Here is a 22,974-nt window from a genome sequence, read left to right as displayed (position 1 = left end):
AAATATTCCCAAGCCCACATAGCTTCTGAAAGAGCACGTGCTGGAGGACAAACAGCCGAGGTTAATGGTAAGTGTCCCCAGGTCAAAAATACTGAACAGAGCAATGGCCCAGGAAACAAGGGAATAGATTCTAATTCTAGGTCCACCTTTGTTTGCTGTGACCTTTAAAAAGAACTTAAGGACCTTTTAGATTTTTACTCCAATCATGTATTTATTAAGCGCCTATCATGTATTCAGCAGGTAAAGTAGTGCAAAAGGAAAAATAGTAAAGCATGGTATGGTTTGTGGAAAGAGTACAGATTTTGGAACCAGATAACTCTACCACTTTATTTATTTATTTATAATGTTTAATTTAAAAGAATTTAAATTGAACTATAGTTGAAATCTACCATTTATTAAGTGTATTTCTGAGCAAGATACTTAATCTCTCTTTTGGATTAACAAGACCACCTTTTAGTACTTTCTGTACTATAGGTATCTGATTATCTTTAGGGAGAGATAGGTGTTTTTTTTTTTTTGCTGTACGTGGGCCTCTCACTGCTGTGGCCTCCCCCACCGCGGAGCACAGGCTCTGGACGCGCAGGCTCAGCGGCCATGGCTCACGGGCCCAGCCGCTCCGCGGCATGTGGGATCTTCCCGGACCGGGGCACGAACCCGTGTCCCCTGCATCGGCAGGCGGACTCTCAACCACTGTGCCACCAGGGAAGCCCAGAGATAAGTGTTTATAGACCCCTGACATTCAATTATGAAGGTGTAATTAGGTAAAACTCCTGGCTGAGAAGTTTTAAACCCTAATTTGGGGTATGTAACTGTAACAACTAACAATAAGTATAATAAATTTTATTACACAGGTTCTCCAGAGAAACAGAAAAAATAGGACATATACAGATATATATAAAAGGAGATTTATTATGGGAATTGGCTCATGTGGTTGTGGTGGTTATGGAGTCTAAGAAGTCCCACAGTCTGCCATCTACAAGCTGGAGACCCAGGAAGCTGGTGCTGTAATTCAGTCTGGGTCCAAAGGCCTGAGAAGGAGAGAAAGAGGAGCCTCTGGTGTAAGTCGAGGTCTGGGTCTGAAAGTCCAGAACCAAGAGCCCTGATGTCTGATGTCTGAGGGCAGGAGAAGATAGATGTGCCAGCTCAAGCTGAGAGAGCGAATTTGCCCTTTCTTCACATTTTTGTTCTATTCAGACCCTCAGTGGATTGGGTGATCCCTACTGCATATAGTATGCATATAGTACATACATATAAATATAATATGTACATGTGCACATATACATATAAACATGTATATATACATATAAACAAATGTATATGTATTTACATATACATTTCTGAGTGTATATATCAGAAAGAGCTAGAATATTCAGATAGTCCCTAGTAAGTCATTCATTTCCAGCTTTTCTCCAGGGCTGCCACATACAGCATCATAAATTGTGCACTGCATACACAGACTATAACGTGACTGGAACACAATGTGCACAGCCCTTTTTCACAGAGCTAGTTTATCCAGAAAGCACTCACAAGGATAAGTAGAATACAAAAGAGCATACGTTGAAAGGAAGAGCAGAAGAAAAACAAGAATGGAAACATAAAATGGGGTGCATGCAAAAATGTAAACTTTGTTACAAGAGGGCTTCGAATTTGGCTTTGTCTCTTATATCATAAAAATCGATGGATTCTTAGTTTTAAGACAGAAATATATGCTGAAGAGCTTTAGTAGAGAGGCCACCATGTAAATTGGTGGACAACATGTTCATATTCTATTATAGATGCAAAACTAAGTTTGCCAGCACTGTTTGTGATGTGGTCCTCAGTAAAGGCTGTGTGTCACTCCAAAGTCCAGTACCGTAGGAGCAATGCTGCGGGTGGGAAGGGCAGTCAGTACAGTGCATATCAAATACTCATCTCTCTCTTTGTTTTCAGTGGTATCTAGAATATCTAGAGAAAAATCATCCTCTTAAACATTACCTTCCTCAGCTGGACTTTTGATAAGTAGTTTTTTTCTATGAGTTTGAGATTGTACAGACCATTTTACTTTGGAGGCCAATCATGCAGAAGCATATAAGGAATTCACCGTATAAATTGAAAAGAAAAGGAAAAAAAGAAATTAGTGATAAATTAGAAGTGTGTGGCAATAACATACTCCATAATGACCTAGATACGATGCCAAGTTCTGGGGCTATAAAGATGATTAACATCTGTCCTCAAGCCAAAAGGGAACCCTCCTACACTGTTGGTGGGAATGTAAATTAGTACAGCCACTGTGGAAAACAGTATGGAGTTTCCTTAAAAAAACTAAAAATAGAGTTACCATATGATCCAGTAATCCCACTCCTGGGCATATATCTGGGAAAGAGAAAAGATCTAATTTTAAAAGATATATTCACCCCAGTGTTCATAGCGGCACTATTTACAATAGCAAAGACATAGAAGCAAACTCAGTGTCCATTAACAGATGAATGGATAAAGAAGATGAGATATAGATATAGATGTATAAAATGAAATATTACTCAGCCATAAAAAAGAATGAAATAATGCCATTTGCAGCAACATGGATGGACCTAGAGATTATCATTTTAAATGAAGTTAAGTCAGACAAAGACAAATATTATATCACTTATATGTAGGCTCTAAAAATTAGTACAAATAAACTTATTTGCAAAACAGAAACAGACTCACAGACATAATACACAAACTATGGTTACCAAAGGAGAAAGGGGGGAGAGATAAATTGGGAGTATGAGATTAACAGATGCACACTACCATATATAAAATAAACAAAATGATTTACTGTATAGCATAGGGAACTATATTCAATATCTTGTGGTAAACTATAACAGGAAAGAATCGAAGAAAGAATATAGATATACACATATATGTATAACTGAATCACTTTGCTGTATACCTGAAACTAACATAATATTTGTAAATCGACTATATTTCAATAAAAAAAAATCTGCCCTCAAGCTGTTTGTAATCTAGGAGTGGGATAAGCGTGGGTGAGGTTTGTCTAGTCGACTAGCAAATATTGATAATAACATTAGTAATAGTAGTATTACTAGCTAATATTTTTAAGTGCTTACTGTGAGCCAGGTATTTTTCTAAGTTCTCTTTTGTATCAACACATATAATGCTTTTCAATCCCATGAAGTAATTATGTATTATTATTACTCTGTTTTAATTGATGAAGAAATGAAACCTCAGTTGAGGACCTCACCCAGAGCCACACAGCTCATTGTTGTGGAGTTGGATGCAAACCTAGACAGACTTCTTAAACAGATAAACACAATTCAGAATGATTAATGCTTTGATAACTGTAAAAAAATGAGAATGTTTCCTAAAATGAAGAAGTTTCTTGTCTAAAAGCATACTCTCATGTAGAATTGTTTCCTATAATAGAAATAAAACTAACTCTGAATACTATCTATGGAAAGAAGATCAATCACATCCAATGCTGAGTGAGAGATTACAACTTCATATATCTGTTCTCATTAAGCAAATTTCCAACTGGATTATATTTGGAGTGCAGGAGGTTAGGTCACCTGTGTAGACTTCTATGAGATATTCTTTTACTCTTTTCAGTGTTATTGGAAAACACTTTGTTGCTTGAAAATTTTTACCACTTCACTAAATATAAATCCTAACAAAACTTTTGTGGGTGAGCAAATATCAGAGGATGTTCTCATGTCACCTCTGCCCAGACTGCTCGCTCTTTGCAGATACTTTGATATTCATAAAACTACTGCAAGGCAACACATGTTAACCTAGATTTTTGAGAAAAATCTCTATGTATGGATTTTTATCAGAGTTAAAGAGTTCAGATTTCACAGATACAAAACGTGTAGTCCTCTTTCCCCCAGGAAGTCTTGATTTCAGAGTTGAATTGGCCTTAGAAGAAGTGGATAATCAGGACTTCCCTGGTGGCACAGTGGTTAAGAATCCGCCTGCCAGTGCAGGGGACATGGGTTTGAGCCCTGGTGCGGGAAGATCCCACATGCCGTGGAGCAACTGAGCCCGTGTGCCACAACTACTGAGCCTGTGTAACAACAGAAGCCACCACAATGAGAAGCCTGTGCACCACAACCAAGAGTAGCCCCCGCTCTCCACAACTAGAGAAAGCCCACAAGCAGCAATGAAGACCCAACGTGGCCAAAAATAAATAAATTTATTTAAAAAAAAAAAAGTGGATGATCGATGAAGAATCTAGGTAAAAATTCTAAAGAAGGAGAGGAAAAAAGGAATAACATGCACAGTTTATTCCTTGCCCTCTTTATTTATATCAAGTACCCAGGAGGATATATGATACTCTGGCTGGAAATTACTGTATCAAACAAACTAATATTCTAGCTTAACTATGTGTTTCTTTGGGGTCAAAATAGCTAACAATGTCATATATTAATGACCATATGAAACTGGTGAGGTAGGTTCTTACCTACACTTACTGACATGGAAATTGAGGTCCAGAATCTAGTGAAGTGACTTATTCCAGAACAAATATGAGTTTCATTGCAGAAATTCAAATCCAAGACCAGAGCTGACTTCAAGTCATGGAGTCTTTTCTTTACACCCTAAACTCTAATGCTGCTAATGAAGCCATTGTTATTGTTCTAATGATAGAGAGTTGCACATGGATATTAGAAAAATCAAGGAGGAAGCCAGTTGGGCTGGTCGTGATAAGCTCTACCAATGTCTGACAATCAGATTCTTTACTCCCTCTCTGCTATTCCAAATGATGGTAAAGAGCCTTGATTTTCATAGAATTAGAGTCACCAGATGAAGTCAGTTTAGGAGGAGTCCTGAGAATATCTGAATACATGTTTAAACAATGGCACTGATAATGTAGTGGTTCAGAGGAATATTGTGAAACTTAGGTGAGGTTTGCTTTTTGCTCTAAGCAAAAAATGCTACACAAACAGAGACTGTATATTAAAGAAGGTAGTGAAAAATATAAACACATATTTTAACACAGGTAGTATGCACAGGATTGAGCCAGAAAAAAATGGAAATGAAAAGTTTTCTCCCTCAATATTTATCAATCTTCTTACCCCTGCTCATACTTCCAATGTATCTACTATTTCTGTCTTTTAGGAAAGGCAGGGTAGTGGGTGAAGGAATAACAGAGTTATTCTGATGAAGAATAAGAATATGGAATTAAAATAGTCCAAAAAACTAGAAGTCTACCTTGGTACTCTCATTTTGAAAACTGAGTACTCAGGGAAAATAGGCAAACATTGTTTGGAGGGAACAAAGAGGTTTAAAATTATTCTTCAAAATATTTGGCCTTTTCACAATGGTATAGAGAAAATATTTGTTAAATATGCAGAATGGGTGATTTGACCAATATAGCTGGTGAAAAGTCAGAACTTAAATACTCTAAATAAAAGCCAGACTATCTAAAACATATGATATATCACTGCCTAAATTCTGCTCAATAACTTGTTATATATGATGAAAAAAGGATATTGTACGAAGAAAGAAACGCAGAAAATAAATATGATCACGTTTGTGAAAATAAATAGGCCCAGAGAAAATTAATTCATTTATCAAATATTTATTGAGGACCTATTATTTTCTAAGCCCTATTTAGAGAAATGGAAATTAAAACAACTATTAAAGTGCAAAACCAACTGAGAATAATGAGGTAATATCACTGGTACTAGAGAAAAATAGCTATACATTGCATGTTGTATCTTAAATTGGTTCAATTTTTCTAGAAAATCATCTGCCCATATATTCCAAGAGTTATAGAAATGTTTCTACCTTTTGACCTAGTTATTTCATTTTGGGGAATAAACTTCAAAGAAATAAAAGAAAAGCAAAATGATTTTACAAAGATAAACGTAGCAGTCCTATTTTTTAAAATTTTTTTTTGCGGTACGCCGGCCTCTCAACTGTTGTGGCCTCTCCCGTTGCAGAGCACAGGCTCCGGACACGCAGGCCCAGCAGCCATGGCTCACAGGCCTAGCTGCCCCGCGGCATGCAGAATCCTCCCGGACTGGGGCACGACCCCGTAACCCCTGCATCGGCAGGTGGACTCTCAACCACTGGGCCACCAGGGAAGCCCGCAGTCCTATTCTTAATAATAAAAACTGACAAAAATGGTACAAGGTTGAATATGCATATTCATGACAAAAATGAATGTGTATTAGTACATTTGCAAAGATAGAAGATAATTACGTTAATTTACTTATAACAATGACTATTTATTAGGCACTTATGTGGGCCAGACACTCCCCTGAGGGCTGGGGATCAAGTGCAGATCGGGTGTGGCGTCTGCTAGGGACTGTGTCTGTGTACAAAATGGAAAAATACAGCCTCTCTGGGCAAATGCAGTCCTATAGGTGTAAAGCTTGGCCAGAAAAATGCCCCCTTTTGCAAAGTAAAGGGCACCTGTGCATGAGGGGGAGTGTAACAGCGGGGCTCATGTTCAGGAGTGGAGTGCCCGCTGCATTCCAGTTCTCCCAGGCCCTGCCTGGACATCCTGATTCAGAGCACAACTGGCACAGCCATACATTGTATTCCTGGTGCTTATGAGTTAGTGAGGAAGGAAGAAAGACACTGAAGAAATAGATGCACCAGCAAGTGCATGATTACAAAGGTAAGTGTTCTGAAAGATAGGAATGTAGTCCAACTAGAGAATATAGCAAGGAGACCGGGGTGGTCCCTATAATGGAGAAAAAGAAGTCCTGAAAGTAGGTGAGATTAGGTTAAAGGGGTGGGAAACCTATATGGGCAGAGGTAAAAACTCCCCATGGCTGCTATGGAAAACAGTATGGAGATTAGTCAAAAAATTAGAACCACCATATGATCCAGCTATTCCACTTCTGTATGTTCATCCAAAGAACACAAAAACTAATTTTAAAGGATATATGCACTCCTATGTTCATTGCAGCTTTATTTACAATAGCCAAGATATGGAAACAGCCTAGGTATCCATCAGTGAATGAATGGATAAAGATGTAGTGTATATACACAATGCAATACTACTCAGCCATAAAATGATGAAATCCTGCCATTTGTGACAACGTGGATGGACCTTGAGGGTTTTACGCTAAGTGAAATAAGTCAGAGAGAGAAAGACAAATACTGCATGTTTTCACTCATAGGCGGAATACAAAAAACACAAAACAAATGAACAAACTAAAACAAAACAAAACAAAAACATAGCTACAGAGAACAGAGTAGTAGTTACCAGAGGAGAAGAAGGGTTGAGGGAAGGCAAAATGGGTAAAGGGGGTCAACTATACGGTGACAGATGGAAGCTAAACTTTTGGTGGTGAGCACACTGCAGTATATGCAGAAGTCAAAATGTAATGTATACATGATACATATAATATTATAAACCATTATTACCTGAATAAAACAGTTTTTAAATTCCAAAATTAGGAAAAAATAAACCAACTCTCCATGGCTGGATGGCATGTGGCACATTCAAGGAACTAAAGTCTGGATTAAAGAGAGCAAGGGGAGTGGGGTACACCCTGCAGTAGAGAGGTAGGCAGGGGCTAGACTCTGCAGGATCTTGTAGGTCAGGCAAGGACTTTTAGATAAAAAAGAACATGTGAAAACATTTGAGTGGTTTCAAGCAGGAGGGCAATGACATGATCATACCTGTTTGTGAAGGATCCCTCTGGCTGCTAGTGGGCCCTGGATTACAGAGGGTGTGGTGGTTGGAGTGGGAGACTTGGAGCAGCCCTGCAGTTGTCCAGTGAGAGAGGGAGGTGGTGTGGACGGAAGTGGGGTCAGTGGAGAAGGTAAGGTGCAAACAATTGGAGACACACTTTGGAGGTGAAATTGATAGGTCTTAGAGGTGGACTGGCCATGTAGGGTGAGCTGAAGGAGTGTCAAGCAGACCTTTTTTTTTTCCCCAGTAAATTTCAAAAGTTAACAATGTAAAAAGGTTAGTATTATATTAGTTTCCTGAGGCTGCTGTAACAAATTACTGTAAAACCAGTGACTACCAACAACAGAAATTTATTCTCTCACAGTTTTGGAGGCCAGAAGTCAAAAACCAAGTTGTTGGCAGGGCTGTGCACCCTCCAGGGATTCTAGGATAGAATCCTTTCTTGCCTCTTCCAGTTTCTGGTGGCTCCAGGAGTTCCTTGGCTGTGGCTGCATAACTCCAATTTCTGCCTCGGTCTTCACACGGCCTTCCCCTCTTCTCCCTGTGTTTGTGTGTCTTCTCCTCTTCTGTCTCATGTGAGGACACTTGTCATTGGATTTAGGGCCCATCCAAGAAAATCAAGAATGAGCTCACCTTAAGATCCTTAGCTTAATTATATCTGCAAAGACTCTTTTTTCTTCTTCTTTTTTTCTAAATAAGGTCACATTCACAGGTTCCAGGAGTTAGGGCATGGATATATCTTTGTGGGGGCCAACATTCAACCTACTACAGGCATTATGTGAATACTCCTTTACATACACCCTTGTACAGGCTATCAGGACTGACCTTTGTGCACACATATTGTCTGCACACATTATTTTCTCCACACGTCATTTGAGAAGCACTGAAAGGTCTGCCTTCAGTTCTCAAATAACCTCAAGCAATTGCTAAATCTGAAGGATTGGTCCTTGTGAAGGCTTTGTACTCCATAATATCCTGCGTATGCTCCATCATTGAATGCAACCCATACATTTTATCACCTAGTATTGGAATCTTTTTGTTTCCTTGTCTTTTATTTATAAGGCCCTTGAGGGAAGTGATTGTTTCTTGCTCACCATTCTTGTTCACCATGCCAGGCATGGCCTTCTTTGAGGCACTTCACATTATACTGTAAGGCGTAATGAATATAATTTTCTGTTTTTTTTTAATCAAATCACAATTAACTACTTAATTAATCAGAAATTTCTGAATAGCACCTGCAAATTATTTTGAATGGAGGCAGAATATCAATGAAAATCAACACATTGTACAGTTTTTATATAGCTGCTGGTGACATAAAGATGGAAAGTTTTAGTTCTTACATTTTAGTAGCTTAGTCTGTTGAGGAGATCCATTTGAATGAATTGATTATAAATTAGTGGTAATTCCTGTAGTAAAGTCACTAATGAAATACTATGAAAGCATAGAACAAGGAGCAACTAGTTGTTTGCGGGGGTGGTTAGAGATGGCTTCAGAGAGGTGACATCTGAATTGAAGTCTTGAAAGGTGAATAGGTATTTTCCAGAGGGAGAACATTCCAAAGGGAGATGAAACCAGTAGGGATTTCTACTGAAATCATAATAGCACTAGCAAGGGTAAAAATTCAGATGCATTTCAGGAAAAGTGAGATTTTAACAGATGCAGGAGGATAGGAAGTGGTTAAATACATTCGGTGAATAAGACTTGGCAATAATTGTAATTGTGAAAACAAACAGTGGAGTCAGTACTACAAGGCTATCCCCCGGCAGACCCTGAGTCTCTCTATTAAAAATGGGGTGTCTGAACTCCTCAGATGTTAATTGGAAATGTGGTCTGCGTTTTCTCCATGACAGGCTGTAAATCTATATTTTAGTCAGTGCTTTGCTCTTTTGGATTAGTATATAATGTCCTTGAAAGCCCTCAGTTCTTTTCTTTCTTATTTTTTCCTAAGAAAAAAGAACCTTCATTAAAAAGCTACACGATAGTGCTGGATTTAGCTCATTTTAACAAAGGTCACAGGTTTTTTGAGTAGTAAACACAATTACTAGATCTTTCCAGTATCTAGATGTTTGGCAGGCATGCCTCCATTGCTGGAATAAATAACTAGAGCTCCAGGGGCGTATGACAGCTGTGGGCCTGTGAAGCCTGGGGGTATCTGGGAAGAGGCAGATGTATCGTATTTCTCCTCAACCACAGCCAAGAAGAGAATCAAGGCAAAAACCTCCCTTTTGCTTGTATCAGCCAGATTACTGAGCGAATTTAGAGCTTGTCTGGTCTACTGGTTTCAATTTGGCCTTAGAAACCCAGTGGGTAATAGGAGATTTATTTGAGAAGCTGCTGTCAAGAATTTAAGATTCCTTTCAATTGCAACTCAGCAGCACCTGGATTGTATTCTTAGAATATTTCCTACTGTGATGATAATATCAGCAATTAACATATTTGTATTTATAAAGCTTTATTCTTCAGGGAGAACTCAACCCTTGGGAGAGGTCAGCTAATTAATTTCTGCAATGTTTGAAATTAGACTGTTGCTTGTTTTATGACCTTGAAGATTACAGTGATTATTAAGTCACTAAAATATTAAATCACTTTTGCAAGTACTCCTAGTAAGGAAGCGATAGAAAATAGGCAAGGAACACACAGATCTGGACATTCTGAGAAGTGTTTCCACCGCTGCCCCAGAGCAAGACCCTCACACAAGTGCCCGCCCAGTTTTAAGCAAGGAGGAAAAATAGAAAAGAGAAGGCACATTATCAACAGAGAATTAACATGATTCAACATTCTAAGGAAACCCTAATTATGCTAATATAAAGTCATCTGAAATTATTCATATCTCTGGTCCTCTCCCATTGCAGAGCACAGGCTCCGGACGCGCAGGCCCAGCAGCCACGGCTCACGGGCCCAGCCGCTCTGCGGCATGTGGGATCCTCCTGGACCGGGGCACGAACCCGCGTCCCCTGCATCGGGAGGCAGACTCCCAACCACTGCGCCCCAAGGGAAGCCCTGAAGATAACTTCTTAGCAGCTATGAAATCAGAGGTTGGATGAACCACCTTTCTTCTGTGGTATGGTGGAAAGATCACTAGGCCCTGATCCATGAAGCTCGTGTTTGAATATTGTCCCTTTCACGTACTAGCTATGTTATCCTGGGCCAGATAACTGACACCTTGGAATTGCAATTTTTCCAATCATGAAATGGATATGTTAATAACTGCCTGACAGTGCACTCTTGTCTTTACCCTAAGAGACAGCATCCTAGTTCAAGACTCCATCATCTTTCACTTGAACCACCGCAACTGACTTCTAATTGATCTCTTTCATTCTCGTTTCTTTACTGCCTCTTTTCCACATAGCTGTTAGAGTGATCTTCTAACATCATAATTCAAATTGTATCATTCTTTTGCCTAAAATCCTCCATTGGTATCCATTGGTATTTAGAATAAAATACAAATTCCTTACCATGGCCTAAAAGGCCTGTACAGTCTTGTCTTTGAGCACCTCTTTGGCCTCATCTCGCCACAGTGTCCCTTATTCTCTGAACTCCAGCCATACTGACCTCTATGACGTTCAACCAGATACGCTTGCTCTACCTCTAGGCCTCTGCCCTTGCTATTCCATCATATGGGAGGCTCTTCCCCCATGTCTGGATGGCTGCTCCATTTACTCTCTCAAGTCTCAGTTGGAATATTATCTGTCCAAAGAGGTATCCCTGACCATTATATGTAAAGTAGCATCCCCAGTCTCTAACAATTTTTACCTCTATAGCAGTTATCACAATGTGATTTTATCGTCTAGTTTATTTATTGTTAGCTTTCTCCCTCAAGACTGTAAGCTCTTTTTTACTGTTTTCACAGTACATTCCCAGAGTTTAGAGCAATACCTGACTGTCTAGCATGTACTAGGCACTCAAAATAAGTGTTTATTGGATGAATACATGAATATGTTTAAATACAATAATGCATATGGAATGTTTAGCCCACAGAATGCTTGAATTTGCTGTCTGTAGTGTTAGACCTTTGTATCCATGGCTTGTGCATTCACATATGGGTCGTGCAATCCAGTTTATTGAGTCCTGGTGTGTGGAACCCTCAGATGAGGGACCCACAGATGCAGATGGCTGACTCTACTATGCCATTTTATTTTATTTTATTTTATTTTATTGCGGTACATGGGCCCCTCACTGTTGTGGCCTCTCCCATTGCGGAGCACAGGCTCCGGACACGCAGGCTCAGCGGCCATGGCTCATGGGCCCAGCCGCTCTGCGGCATGTGGGATCTTCCCGGACCGGGGCACGAACCCGTGATCCCTGCATCGGCAGGCAGACTCTCAACCACTGTGCCACCAGGGAAGCCCTTCTCTTCTAATTATTAAGATGAAGGACAAAGCGGTCAAGTAACAAAGGAGCAAAGATTGTAAGTGGTGGTACTGGGGTTTGGACTCAGGCAATTTGGTCCCACAATGATAATCATTATCACTCACCTACTCAAAACTATTGTCTTAGCCTGGCATTCAAGTTCTCCAACAATCTGACGACTAACTCTCCCAATCTCTTCTTTCATCATTCATCCATTCATTTATTCACACATTCATTATTCAACATATATTGAGCATCTACTTTATGCTAGACACTGACCTAAGTCCTGGGCCTAAAGGGCTGAATGAGCTAGTTCTTTTGGGGAAGGGAAAGGATAAATAGAAATGTGAAAATCCTTATTTTATCAATGCTGTCAGCACAATCAAACCATTGGTGAATTTGAGTGAGAACTTTAATTATTTTATGGCCCAAGACTTTTCTTTTATAACAAATGACAGACTTCAATATTACAAGGTGTCTTTTCAATACCTGATTTCTCCAAACACTGCTCCAGCTTTCAGAGTAACCAGAACTTCAGCGCCATCAGCTCCTCCAAGAACTTGGACTTCTCCTTGCTTAATGATATACATTTCCTTGCCAATTTCTCCCTATATGCCAAATGTAAAGAGGAAATGGTAGTCACTTTATTCTTGACAATTATGCTCCAAATTAAAAGATATAAACTCTTTTAGAGGAGTAAATGTAAATGAAGGAAGCAAGGAATAGAAGTGTAATAATAATTATCTTAAGACCTGAGGTAGTTATGGACATAAGTTTGACATAACATGTGAAAGTAAATTACAAGGAAAGTGATACCTTCTAGAACCTGAGCACTGTGTGCCATCACTGGACAGGCAAAAATACTTCAGTCAGCACATTGTTTTAAGAATGGGATTGGAGAGAGGAAATAACAGATTGTAAGCATAATCACCTTAGCTTTGGTGACAACTGCTATGCTTTGAAGAAGTTGCTTAGTTTATCCAAAGAACATGGGCTACAGTCATCTAAAGGTGAACTCTACTCTTCTGCCTATAGTACTGAGGTCTGATTTTAGTAATTGCGACATATGAGACCCTTAAGCTATTATTCTTGTTCCATGTTGAGAAGAAAGTGTTAGTGTAGCAGGTTTATATATATCTTTATTGGAGCATAATTGCTTTACAATGTTGTGTTAGTTTCTGTTGTACAACAAAGTGAATTAGCTATAAGCATACATATATCCCCATATCCCTTCCCTCTTGAGACTCCCTCCCATCCTTCCTATCCCAGCCCTCTAGGTCCTCACAAAGCATGGAGCTGATCTCCCTGTGCTATGCAGCAGCTTCTCACTAGCCATCCATTTTACACTTGGTAGTGTATATATGTCAATGCTACTCTCTCACTTTGTCCAGCTTCCCCTACCCACCCCATGCCCTCAAGTCCGTTCTCTACGTCTGTGTCTTTATCCCTGCCCTGCCACTAGGTTCATTAGTACCATTTTTTTAGATTCCATATAAGTGCGTTAGCATACGATATTTGTTTTTCTCTTTCTGACTTACTTCACTCTGTATGACAGACTCTAGGTCCATCCACCTCATTACAAATAACTCAATTTCTCTCCTTTTTTGGCCGAGTAATATTCCATTGTATATATGTGCCACAGCTTCTTTATCTAATCATCTGTTGATGGACATTTAGGTTGCTTCCATGTCCTGGCAATTGTAAATAGCACTGCAATGAACATTGTGGTACATGTATCTTTTTGAATTATGGTTTCTTCAGGGATATGCCCAGTAGTGGAATTGCTGGGTCATATGGTAATTCTATTTTTAGTTTTTAAAGGAACCTCCATACTGTTCTCCATAGTGGCTGTTTCAATTTACATTCCCACCAACAGTGCAGGAGTGTTCCCTTTTCTCTGCACCCTCTCCAGCGTTTATTGTTTGTAGATTTTTTGATGATGGCCATTCTGACGGGTGTGAAGTGATACCTCATTGTAGTTTTGATTGCATTTCTCTACTAATTAGTGCTGTTGAGCATTCTTTCATGTGTTTGTTGTCAATCTGTATGTCTTCTTTGGATAAATGTCTATTTAGGTCTTCTGTCCATTTTTGGATTGGGTTGTTTGTTTTTTTGATATTGAACAGCATGAGCTGCTTTTATATTTTGGAGATTAATCCTTTGTCTGTTGCTTTGCTTGCAAATATTTCCTCCCATTCTGAGGGTTTTCTTTTCATCTTATTTATGGTTTCCTTTGCTGTGCAAAAGCTTTTAAGTTTCATTAGGTCCTATTTGTTTATTTTTGTTTTTATTTCCCTAACTCTAGGAAGTGGGTCAAAAAGGATCTTGCTGTGATTTATGTCATAGAGTGTTCTGCCTATGTTTTCCTCGAAGAGTTTTATAGTGTCTGGCCTTACATTTAGGTCTTTAATCCATTTTGAGTGTATTTTTGTGTATGGTGTTAGGAAGTGTTCTAATTTCATTCTTTTACCTGTAGCTGTCCAGTTTTCCCAGCTCCACTTGTTGAAGAGGCTGTCTTTTCTCCATTGTATATTCTTGCCTCTTTTGTCAAAGGTAAGGTGATCTTAAGTGTGTGGGTTTACCTATGGGCTCTCTATCCTGTTCCATTGATCTATATTTCTGTTTTTGTGCCAGTACCATACTGTCCTGATTACTGTAGCTTTGTAGTATAGTCAGAAGCCTGATTCCTCTAGCTCCGTTTTTCTTTCTCAAATTGCTTTGGCTATTTGGGGTCTTTTGTGTTTCCATAAAAATTGTAAAATTTTTTGTTCTAGTTCTATGAAAAATGCCATTGGCAATTTGATAGGGGTTGCATTGAATATGTAGATTGCTTTGGGTAGTATAGTCATTTTCACAATGTTGATTCTTCCTACCCAAGAACATGGTATATCTTTCGGTCTGTTTGTATCATCTTTGATTTCTTTCATCAGTGTCTTATAGTTTTCTGCATACAGGTCTTTTGCCTCCTTAGGTAGGTTTATTCCTAGGTATTTTATTCTTTTCTTTGCAATGGTAAATGGGAGTGTTTCCTTGATTTCCCTTTCTGATTTTTCATTGTTAGTGTATAGGAATGCAAGAGATTTCTGTGCGTTAATTTTGTATCCTGCTGCTTTACCATATTCATTGATGAGCTCTAGTAGTTTTCTGGTAGCATCTTTAGGCTTCTCTATGTATAGTATCATGTCATCTGCAAACAGTGACAGTTTTACTTCTTCTTTTCCAATTTAGATTCCTTTTATTTCTTTTTCTTCTCTGATTGCCATGGCTAAAAATAAGATTTTTTTTTTTTTTTTTTTTTTTTTGCGGTACGCGGGGCCTATCACTGTTGCGGCCTCTCCCATCGCGGAGCAACAGGCTCTGGACGCGCAGGCCCGGCGGCCATGGCTCACAGGCACAGCCGCTCCGTGGCATGTGGGATCCTCCCGGACTGGGGCATGAACCCGTGTCCCCTGCATTGGCAGGCGGACTCCCAACTACCACGCCACCAGGGAGGCCCCAGCAGGTTCTTTAATTCAGTTCTTGTTTAACTCTGGGGACTCTGGAGCCAGGGCAATGACACTTGTTCAATGCCTTGAGAACTAAACTCCTGGAATGTTCACATAGACACTGGTTAATGTTATTCTGTATGCCTCAGGCAGTGTGGCAGGATGTACCAGGCTGTCAACACTGTTTAATGTAAACACAAAGATTTATGGTGTGTGCTTTGTATCTAGTTTGGAGTCTGAACAATGACTGGTCATGTAGCTATGTGACCAGCCCCATGTAAAAACTCTGGACTCCAAGACTTAGATGAGCTTTCCTAGGCAGAGATATTTTGCCCTTGTCTCTATGGTCCACAGTAGGAGATAAAAATGCATTCATGTGAGCCTCTCAGAAGTAGGATCTAGGAAATCTGCACCTGATTTCTCTAGTCTTTGCCTATGCATATCTTTTTCTTGCTGTTCCTGCACTGTACACTCTGCCTTAATAAATCTTAAGTGATAAATATAACTTTATGTTGAGTCATGCAAATTACTAAACTAGTGGGTGGTTGTGGGACCCTTGGAACACATCTCACTCCAGGATCCAAAAAACATAAATATGTTTTACAAGAGATCTAAATGGCACTTGGGTGAAGAAAAGCTTTTAAACTTTAAATAAGCCAGTTCTCATAATACTAGGCAAACTATTTAGATAACAGTACCTATATGTCTTAGTGAGTTGAGTCTTGATCACCCTGGGCTATTAAAAATAGCATAAATACAATAAATTCTCTTATATTTGGTTCAGGAGGGGGCTGGATTATTTGAGTTCATAAAACATTCTTGTCAACCATATTTTCAAAGGAGTAGAATACACTAAAATTAATTTAGGATTAAACAATGTTGATTATAGTTTATGCTCTGCAATGGCTGAGACAATGTCTACTTTGTTCCACTGCTGAGCATAGGAATTATGACATAGGCACTCATTTATGAATAATTTATAATTCAGCTATTCTCTGGGAAGTTTTGAAATTCTTTAATACCAAGTGTTATTCTCCTGAACATTACTTATTGTCATATTATAGTTGTTAGGTTAAGTTTAAAGTTTTCAGACTCTACCTCTTAGTTAACATCTGTGACACTGAAATTCTCATTTTATCTCCCCATGACTTTTATGAGGAAGCTAGAGTAAGTATTATTATTTCCATTTTACAGAAAGAAAATAAAGGCACAGATTGGCTTACTGGCTAATATTTGGCTGAGTAACCGTTGCTCCATGATAGTAAATAGAAGCAAAAGGAAGCCTGGAATGCACATCTCCTAACTAAGCAATGCAAAAAGTATATTTAAATTTTGCATTGTGTATTTATACATTCTATAAATAGATATATTTATTCCCAAATGTAGATTTAAGTAGAAATTCCAATACAGATGAATCTAATTATAGTTATTTCCACATTATCAGTGCTAATAATACATCTTGCATTTGCAAAGTACTTTTGAAATCATAATATCAGATTTTACATTGCTCCTTATTTTAACACCTGTGTTTGTTTTATCAGAACATGCTACTTTGAGGCTTCCCTGGTGGTGCAGTGTTTAAGAATCAGCCTGCCAATGCAGGGGACACGGGTTCAATCCCTGATCTGGGAAGATCCCGCATGCCGTGGAGCAACTAAGCTCGTGCGCTACAACTATTGAGCCTGCGCTCTAGAGCCCGCAAGCCACAACTACTGAGCCCACATGCCACGACTACTGAAGCCCACACACCTAAATCCTGTGCTCCACAACAACAGAGGCCACTGCAATGAGAAGCCCACGCACAGCAGAGTAGACCCTGCTCACTGCAACTAGAGAAAGCCCACGCACAGAAGCGAAGACCCAACACAGCCAAAAATAAAATAAATAAAATAAATAAATTTAAAAAATAAAGGAACATGCTACTTTATAGCTGCAAGGTATTTTCATAGATATTAACTCACTTATTTCTTGCAAAAATCCCAGTGAGGTCAAATAGGAAAGATATCATTATTCTTATTTAAAAATTGGTAGTAGAGACTTGAAAAGTTAAGTGTCTTGGGCAAACTTACGAGGCTGGCAGATGATAGCATTAGAACTAGCAACACCTATGTCACCTGATTATATAATATGTACAGATCATATCTAATGAATCCAATATCAAGACTGAACTCTTTAAAGCCAACACAATATCTATGAATTATTTTAAAAATGAGCGAAAGTGTCTAAAAATTAGCTTTTCAAGAGATACTCCAAGAAGTAATGATTAGGACAGGGTCATATTCCTTAATTCTTTGCATGAAGTAATTCTCAAGGAACTGGAATGATTTTTCAAAGGCAGTTATTACAACTGACTGGAGGTAGAAGTACATAATGGGTACTTAAATATAGTTCAGCACTTTTAATTATTTTTTAATGGTCATTTCAATAATTTTCCAAGGAGATCTGGCATAATCAACGAACCAAAACTTCCACTATTTCTTGCATATTTCTAGGCTAATTTAAAACTTTCCTGCAAGTTTAATTGGCGTTCAAATGAAGTAGACATTCCTTAGAGAGCAACGTCTGACAGCATGTGCAAAATAAGATCAAACCAAGCTCTTCTGGTTGGTTTATGTACTAATTTGGAGAAAGTGTAGAAATGCAAGCGCTTCATGTAACCCTTAGTGAGAGAGCACTTCAAATTTTTGGGGTTCCTGTGTAGAAGGCTATTTCCAAGGCTGACAGACATTATGATGCTCAAATTAATTCTTGCAAATTAATCCTGGGAAAATTCCTAAGTACTCTTTGACGCAGTCCAAACTACCCACTTGGTAAGTTTAGGAGCCATCCAGAGGATTAGATAGGTCAGCAAACTCAGTCCTGAGCCCTGCCATTTCTTCAGTTATTTAAACAACTGCTAATGGAACATGTTTTCTTTCGTTTTTTTTTTTTTTTTTTTTTTTTTTTTCTTCCATTTTCCTACAATGATTTGGGGAAATGATAAAAAAAACAAAGCTGAACTTGGCTGTATAAAATCTGGACAAGTAACAACTTTTCGCCTCTGTCTATATCTACTCTTAATTAAATCCCTTCTTAAAAACAGAAACAAAGAAATGTGGCTTGGAGTCTCATGTCTTTTCATTTCTGCTCTTCCCCCTGCTTATTTTTTTCCTTCCTTCATTTGTGTTCACTGATCTGTTTTTATTATTGAGTGATGGATGCGATGTGAGGAAGAAATTAGAAATGAGAACGCTGCATCTACTCTGCATTTCACACTTTGTTAAACAAATTTTCACTGACTGTGGGCCCAGATGCTAAAGTTTCTATGAGTTATCTCAATTTTCAGTCCCTGCTGCTATTGGAACAAATTGAAAGGCCATTTTGGTGCATTAAGGTCATGTCATCCTAAATGCATCACTGCCCGAAAGGGGTCCTTAAACTGAGCTGTGGTTTGTATTTCCCATTTTAATGAAAATGATTTTATATCATCAGTATGCCCACATTTAATCTGGACTAATTTGTGTGGGATTCTAGATTCCTGGTTTCATTAATATCACAATCTCTATTTTTCCTCTTTACCTCTGACAGCTCCTACTCAGTTGCCCTCTGTGATTCTTCTTCATTGACCTGTTCCATAAATACTGGTATTCTTCAAAGTTACAGCCTTGGTCTTCTTTATTTACCTTTTCTTGAGCTTCTTATGATATCAGTTTCCATCATATGCCGGTTTCCAAAGATTTACCTCCAGTTCTGTCCTCTCTCATGGGCTAGACTGATTTCCACCTGTGCACTAGGTATCTCTACCTGGATGCATTAAAGTACCTTCACTCTATTTGACTTTGTCTTTCACCATTATCCTAGTTGATCATTTGCTTCCATTCCTTAAACAAGTCAAGTTCTGTCCTGCCTCATGGTCCCAAGTCTTCATCTAAAATAGTGTCCTCTCCAGTTTTTTTTTTTTTAAACTAGAGAACTATTTCTCTTCAGATTTTCACAAAGTTCATGCCTGACAGCTTGACAATCTCTCCCTGTCTGAGTCCCCCAATCTAAAGTAAGTGCCTTTGACACCACGCACTCTCCTGGCAAATTGTTTGGAGTTACACAGTAATTTTACTTGTTTATTGTTTGTTTCTTCCATCAGGCCAGTGATACTCAACTTTGGCTCAATTTATAATCATCTGGGAGCTTTAAAAATATTGATATGTGGTCTCCACCCAGACCAATTAAGTTACTGGAGATGGAGCCCAGATTTCTAAATTCAGGTGATTCTGATGTACACTGTGAATTGAATACCCTGGCACTAGACTGTAAGCCCTTGAAGGACAAGAACCACCTTTTTATGCTCACTACTGAATATATCCAGTACCCAGCACAGTGCCTGGCCCATAGTATTTCAAAATTATTTATTGAGTTTCACTGAATAAATGATACTAAAATTTTCTAGCTTTTGGCTTATTGTAGTTCCATACACTCCCTCCGAAGACAGAGTCCCTTCGTTTCTGCCTTGACTCATGTGAATTCTTTCCTCTACCTGGAATGCCTGCTTCTTCTTTCTCCTGGTTCATGCTGATTCATTTTTCAAGACTTAGCTTGACCAGCATCTTCTCCAGGAAATCTTGCCACTACCCCAGTGCAGAAGTGTCCTTACTCTGTGTCCTACCACAGCTTGTGCTTACTTCTACCATCTAGCACATTATTTTGGAATGATATAAGTACTTCTTACCCTCACTCATGTGTGAACTCCCCAGGGTTTTGGATCATCTCTCATTTCTTTGAACTGTTCATCTTTCTCTACTTTTTATTTTGATTATTGCCTTCACTATTGATTTAATATCTCAAGATGTATCTCAAGGTCCCAAGGTCATCATTCCTTCTCTCCCCCTTTGAGTTAGTAATCAGAGATATGCAAAATTGTTTATTTTAGAGTTATTTGTAATAGCAAACACTTGGAATTGATTATGATATATTCATAGACTGGAATATTATGCAGCTTTAAAAAGGATGTTGTAGATTACTTAATAATATGTAAAATGTTCCCATGATATATTGTGACATGACAAAACAAGTTTCAAACATAAGCGAGGTATGGTGCCAATTTTATAAAACAAGCTCTAACTATCCATCAGTCGATATAAAAAGATAGGTTGAAATATATTAATAGTGGTTATTTCTGGGTGGTGGATTTTTTGTCTTTGTGCTTTTATGTGTTTCCCATTTTAAAAATAATGAACATGTATTACTTTGTAATCATAAAAAGCACAGTAAAATTTTAAAAAAATGGCATTGATTATTTACTAACTGGGCGAGCTAAATGGAGGTAACTGATAGTTTGCTGAAGACATAAAAAGGGCAGAACCACCTTTCACTTCTGTAACTTTTCCCTCCACCTTAAGTATTTGGAGTTAATGGGGTGTGACAATTGATGATTTACATTTACACAAAGCAACTTTTCAGACCACCCACACTTATATCCTATAAGTAATGAAATCCATATTGTCTTGTTCCATTTTGAACTCTGAGAGCACATTATAGATTTACAGAATTGTATATCATGATTATTTCCATACTATAGAATTCACCCTGGACAAATTTTGTTTAAACTATTCTCTTGACTTATATCTGAACTCCTCAGTGTATTTATTAGTCATGCATTAGAAAAATAGCATGAACTCACCTTTTTGCAGACAAAGTCACCAGGTAAATAGACAATGGATTTCAATCTTAGCAACATGTCATAAATCATCTGTGTATCACAACCCTAAAGAAAAAACAGAGAAAAATAATTCTCATAGACACAGCTAAAAGGCCAATATTCCAACTGATTTTAAAATGCAATGGAAATAAACAATAATAGATGTTGTCTGTGTTAACATTAAAATATTAGTTGCCGGTGGATATGGACTTGTCTTGACCCAAAATTTAGAAAAAAATACCTATGATATGATGGCTAGAATTTAGATCCTGGTTAGATATATTCAGGTTTGAATCCTGTTTCCACTACTTATTGCTATGTATCTATGTATCTCATGCCCTCATTTTCTTAATCTGTTAAATGGGGGTGAAACTGTTACTAATCTCATAATGGTAAAATTTTACTCATATAAAACAACATAATGCTTAGTAAATGATAGGTATTAAAGATTACGGTAATATAATGAACAATTGATTATTAATATATTAACACTAACAGATAAAAATCTTTGCTGAATATTTTTCTTTTTAATAACATCTTTCACACTATTGTTAGATATTATTATTTAACTTTGCAAGCGTGTATGTTTTTCTTCCCCAACTTAATTGTCATCTTCTTAAAGGCAGAGTAACTGTACACGAGAGATACAAAAACAATATCTGTTAAACGAATGACTGTTCATATCCACTTCAATAGTGTAAGAAACGAATTTGATTTGTTAGAAGATGTGTCTATATTTGTTTTCTGTCTAAATAATTGTAATTTATCTATATGATAGGCTAAAGAAAAATCTGTAGATGCTTCAAAACTCTCACTTTACATAGTGATTTTGAATCTTCTGCTTTCATCAAATATTTTTATTTTTTCCTCTCAGAGCTGTTAACATGTAGCAGCTTTCCTTTTGTCCATCCCTTAGGGGAAATTATTATTTTGCAGAGAACTAATCCTAATCAGTAGCAGAGGAAGGAGGTGGAAAAGCAAAGGACCTATCCCCAGTTTGTGGATTGGCTAATCATTCCTTTAGCGATCACAGGTTTCCATAAAGATTTTAGTAGCAAACACTTGACCTAGATCCATATGAAATTTAAACCTTGGGGTTGCTTGACTGATAAGGAGAGTTAATGATTTATGATTGAAGTATTTTCAAGTAGCCATGGGTGAGAAGCATTCAGATGAACTTGAAGTTAGAATTTTAAAAATTTATTTGAGAATCAAGCGTGTATGTTTTTCTTCCCCAACTTAATTGTCATCTTCTTAAAGGCAGAGTAACTGTACACGAGAGATACAAAAACAATATCTGTTAAACGAATGACTGTTCATATCCACTTCAATAGTGTAAGAAACGAATTTGATTTGTTAGAAGATGTGTCTATATTTGTTTTCTGTCTAAATAATTGTAATTTATCTATATGATAGGCTAAAGAAAAATCTGTAGATGCTTCAAAACTCCTCACTTTACATAGTGATTTTGAATCTTCTGCTTTCATCAAATATTTTTATTTTTTCCTCTCAGAGCTGTTAACATGTAGCAGCTTTCCTTTTGTCCATCCCTTAGGGGAAATTATTATTTTGCAGAGAACTAATCCTAATCAGTAGCAGAGGAAGGAGGTGGAAAAGCAAAGGACCTATCCCCAGTTTGTGGATTGGCTAATCATTCCTTTAGCGATCACAGGTTTCCATAAAGATTTTAGTAGCAAACACTTGACCTAGATCCATATGAAATTTAAACCTTGGGGTTGCTTGACTGATAAGGAGAGTTAATGATTTATGATTGAAGTATTTTCAAGTAGCCATGGGTGAGAAGCATTCAGATGAACTTGAAGTTAGAATTTTAAAAA

The 22,974-nt window shown here is 38.0% G+C and overlaps 1 protein-coding gene across 1 annotated transcript in view; it reads right to left on the bottom strand.

The window, feature by feature from the left end:
* The window catches only part of CNGB3 (cyclic nucleotide gated channel subunit beta 3), a 142,799-nt gene that overhangs the window by 8,215 nt on the left and 111,610 nt on the right, over positions 1 to 22,974 (bottom strand). The window contains exons 14-15 of the mRNA XM_024761527.1: positions 21,119 to 21,202; positions 12,470 to 12,588 (exon numbers count right to left, since the gene is read on the bottom strand). Coding sequence (XP_024617295.1) covers positions 12,470 to 12,588; positions 21,119 to 21,202 — 203 coding nt within the window. The remainder of the gene's footprint in view (positions 1 to 12,469; positions 12,589 to 21,118; positions 21,203 to 22,974) is intronic.

Source organism: Neophocaena asiaeorientalis, unplaced genomic scaffold (assembly GCF_003031525.2).
Source record: "Neophocaena asiaeorientalis asiaeorientalis breed wild unplaced genomic scaffold, Neophocaena_asiaeorientalis_V1.1 scaffold74, whole genome shotgun sequence".
In the NCBI taxonomy this organism is placed as follows: Eukaryota; Metazoa; Chordata; class Mammalia; order Artiodactyla; family Phocoenidae; genus Neophocaena; species Neophocaena asiaeorientalis.
This window is presented reverse-complemented; position numbering and strand designations above follow the sequence as displayed.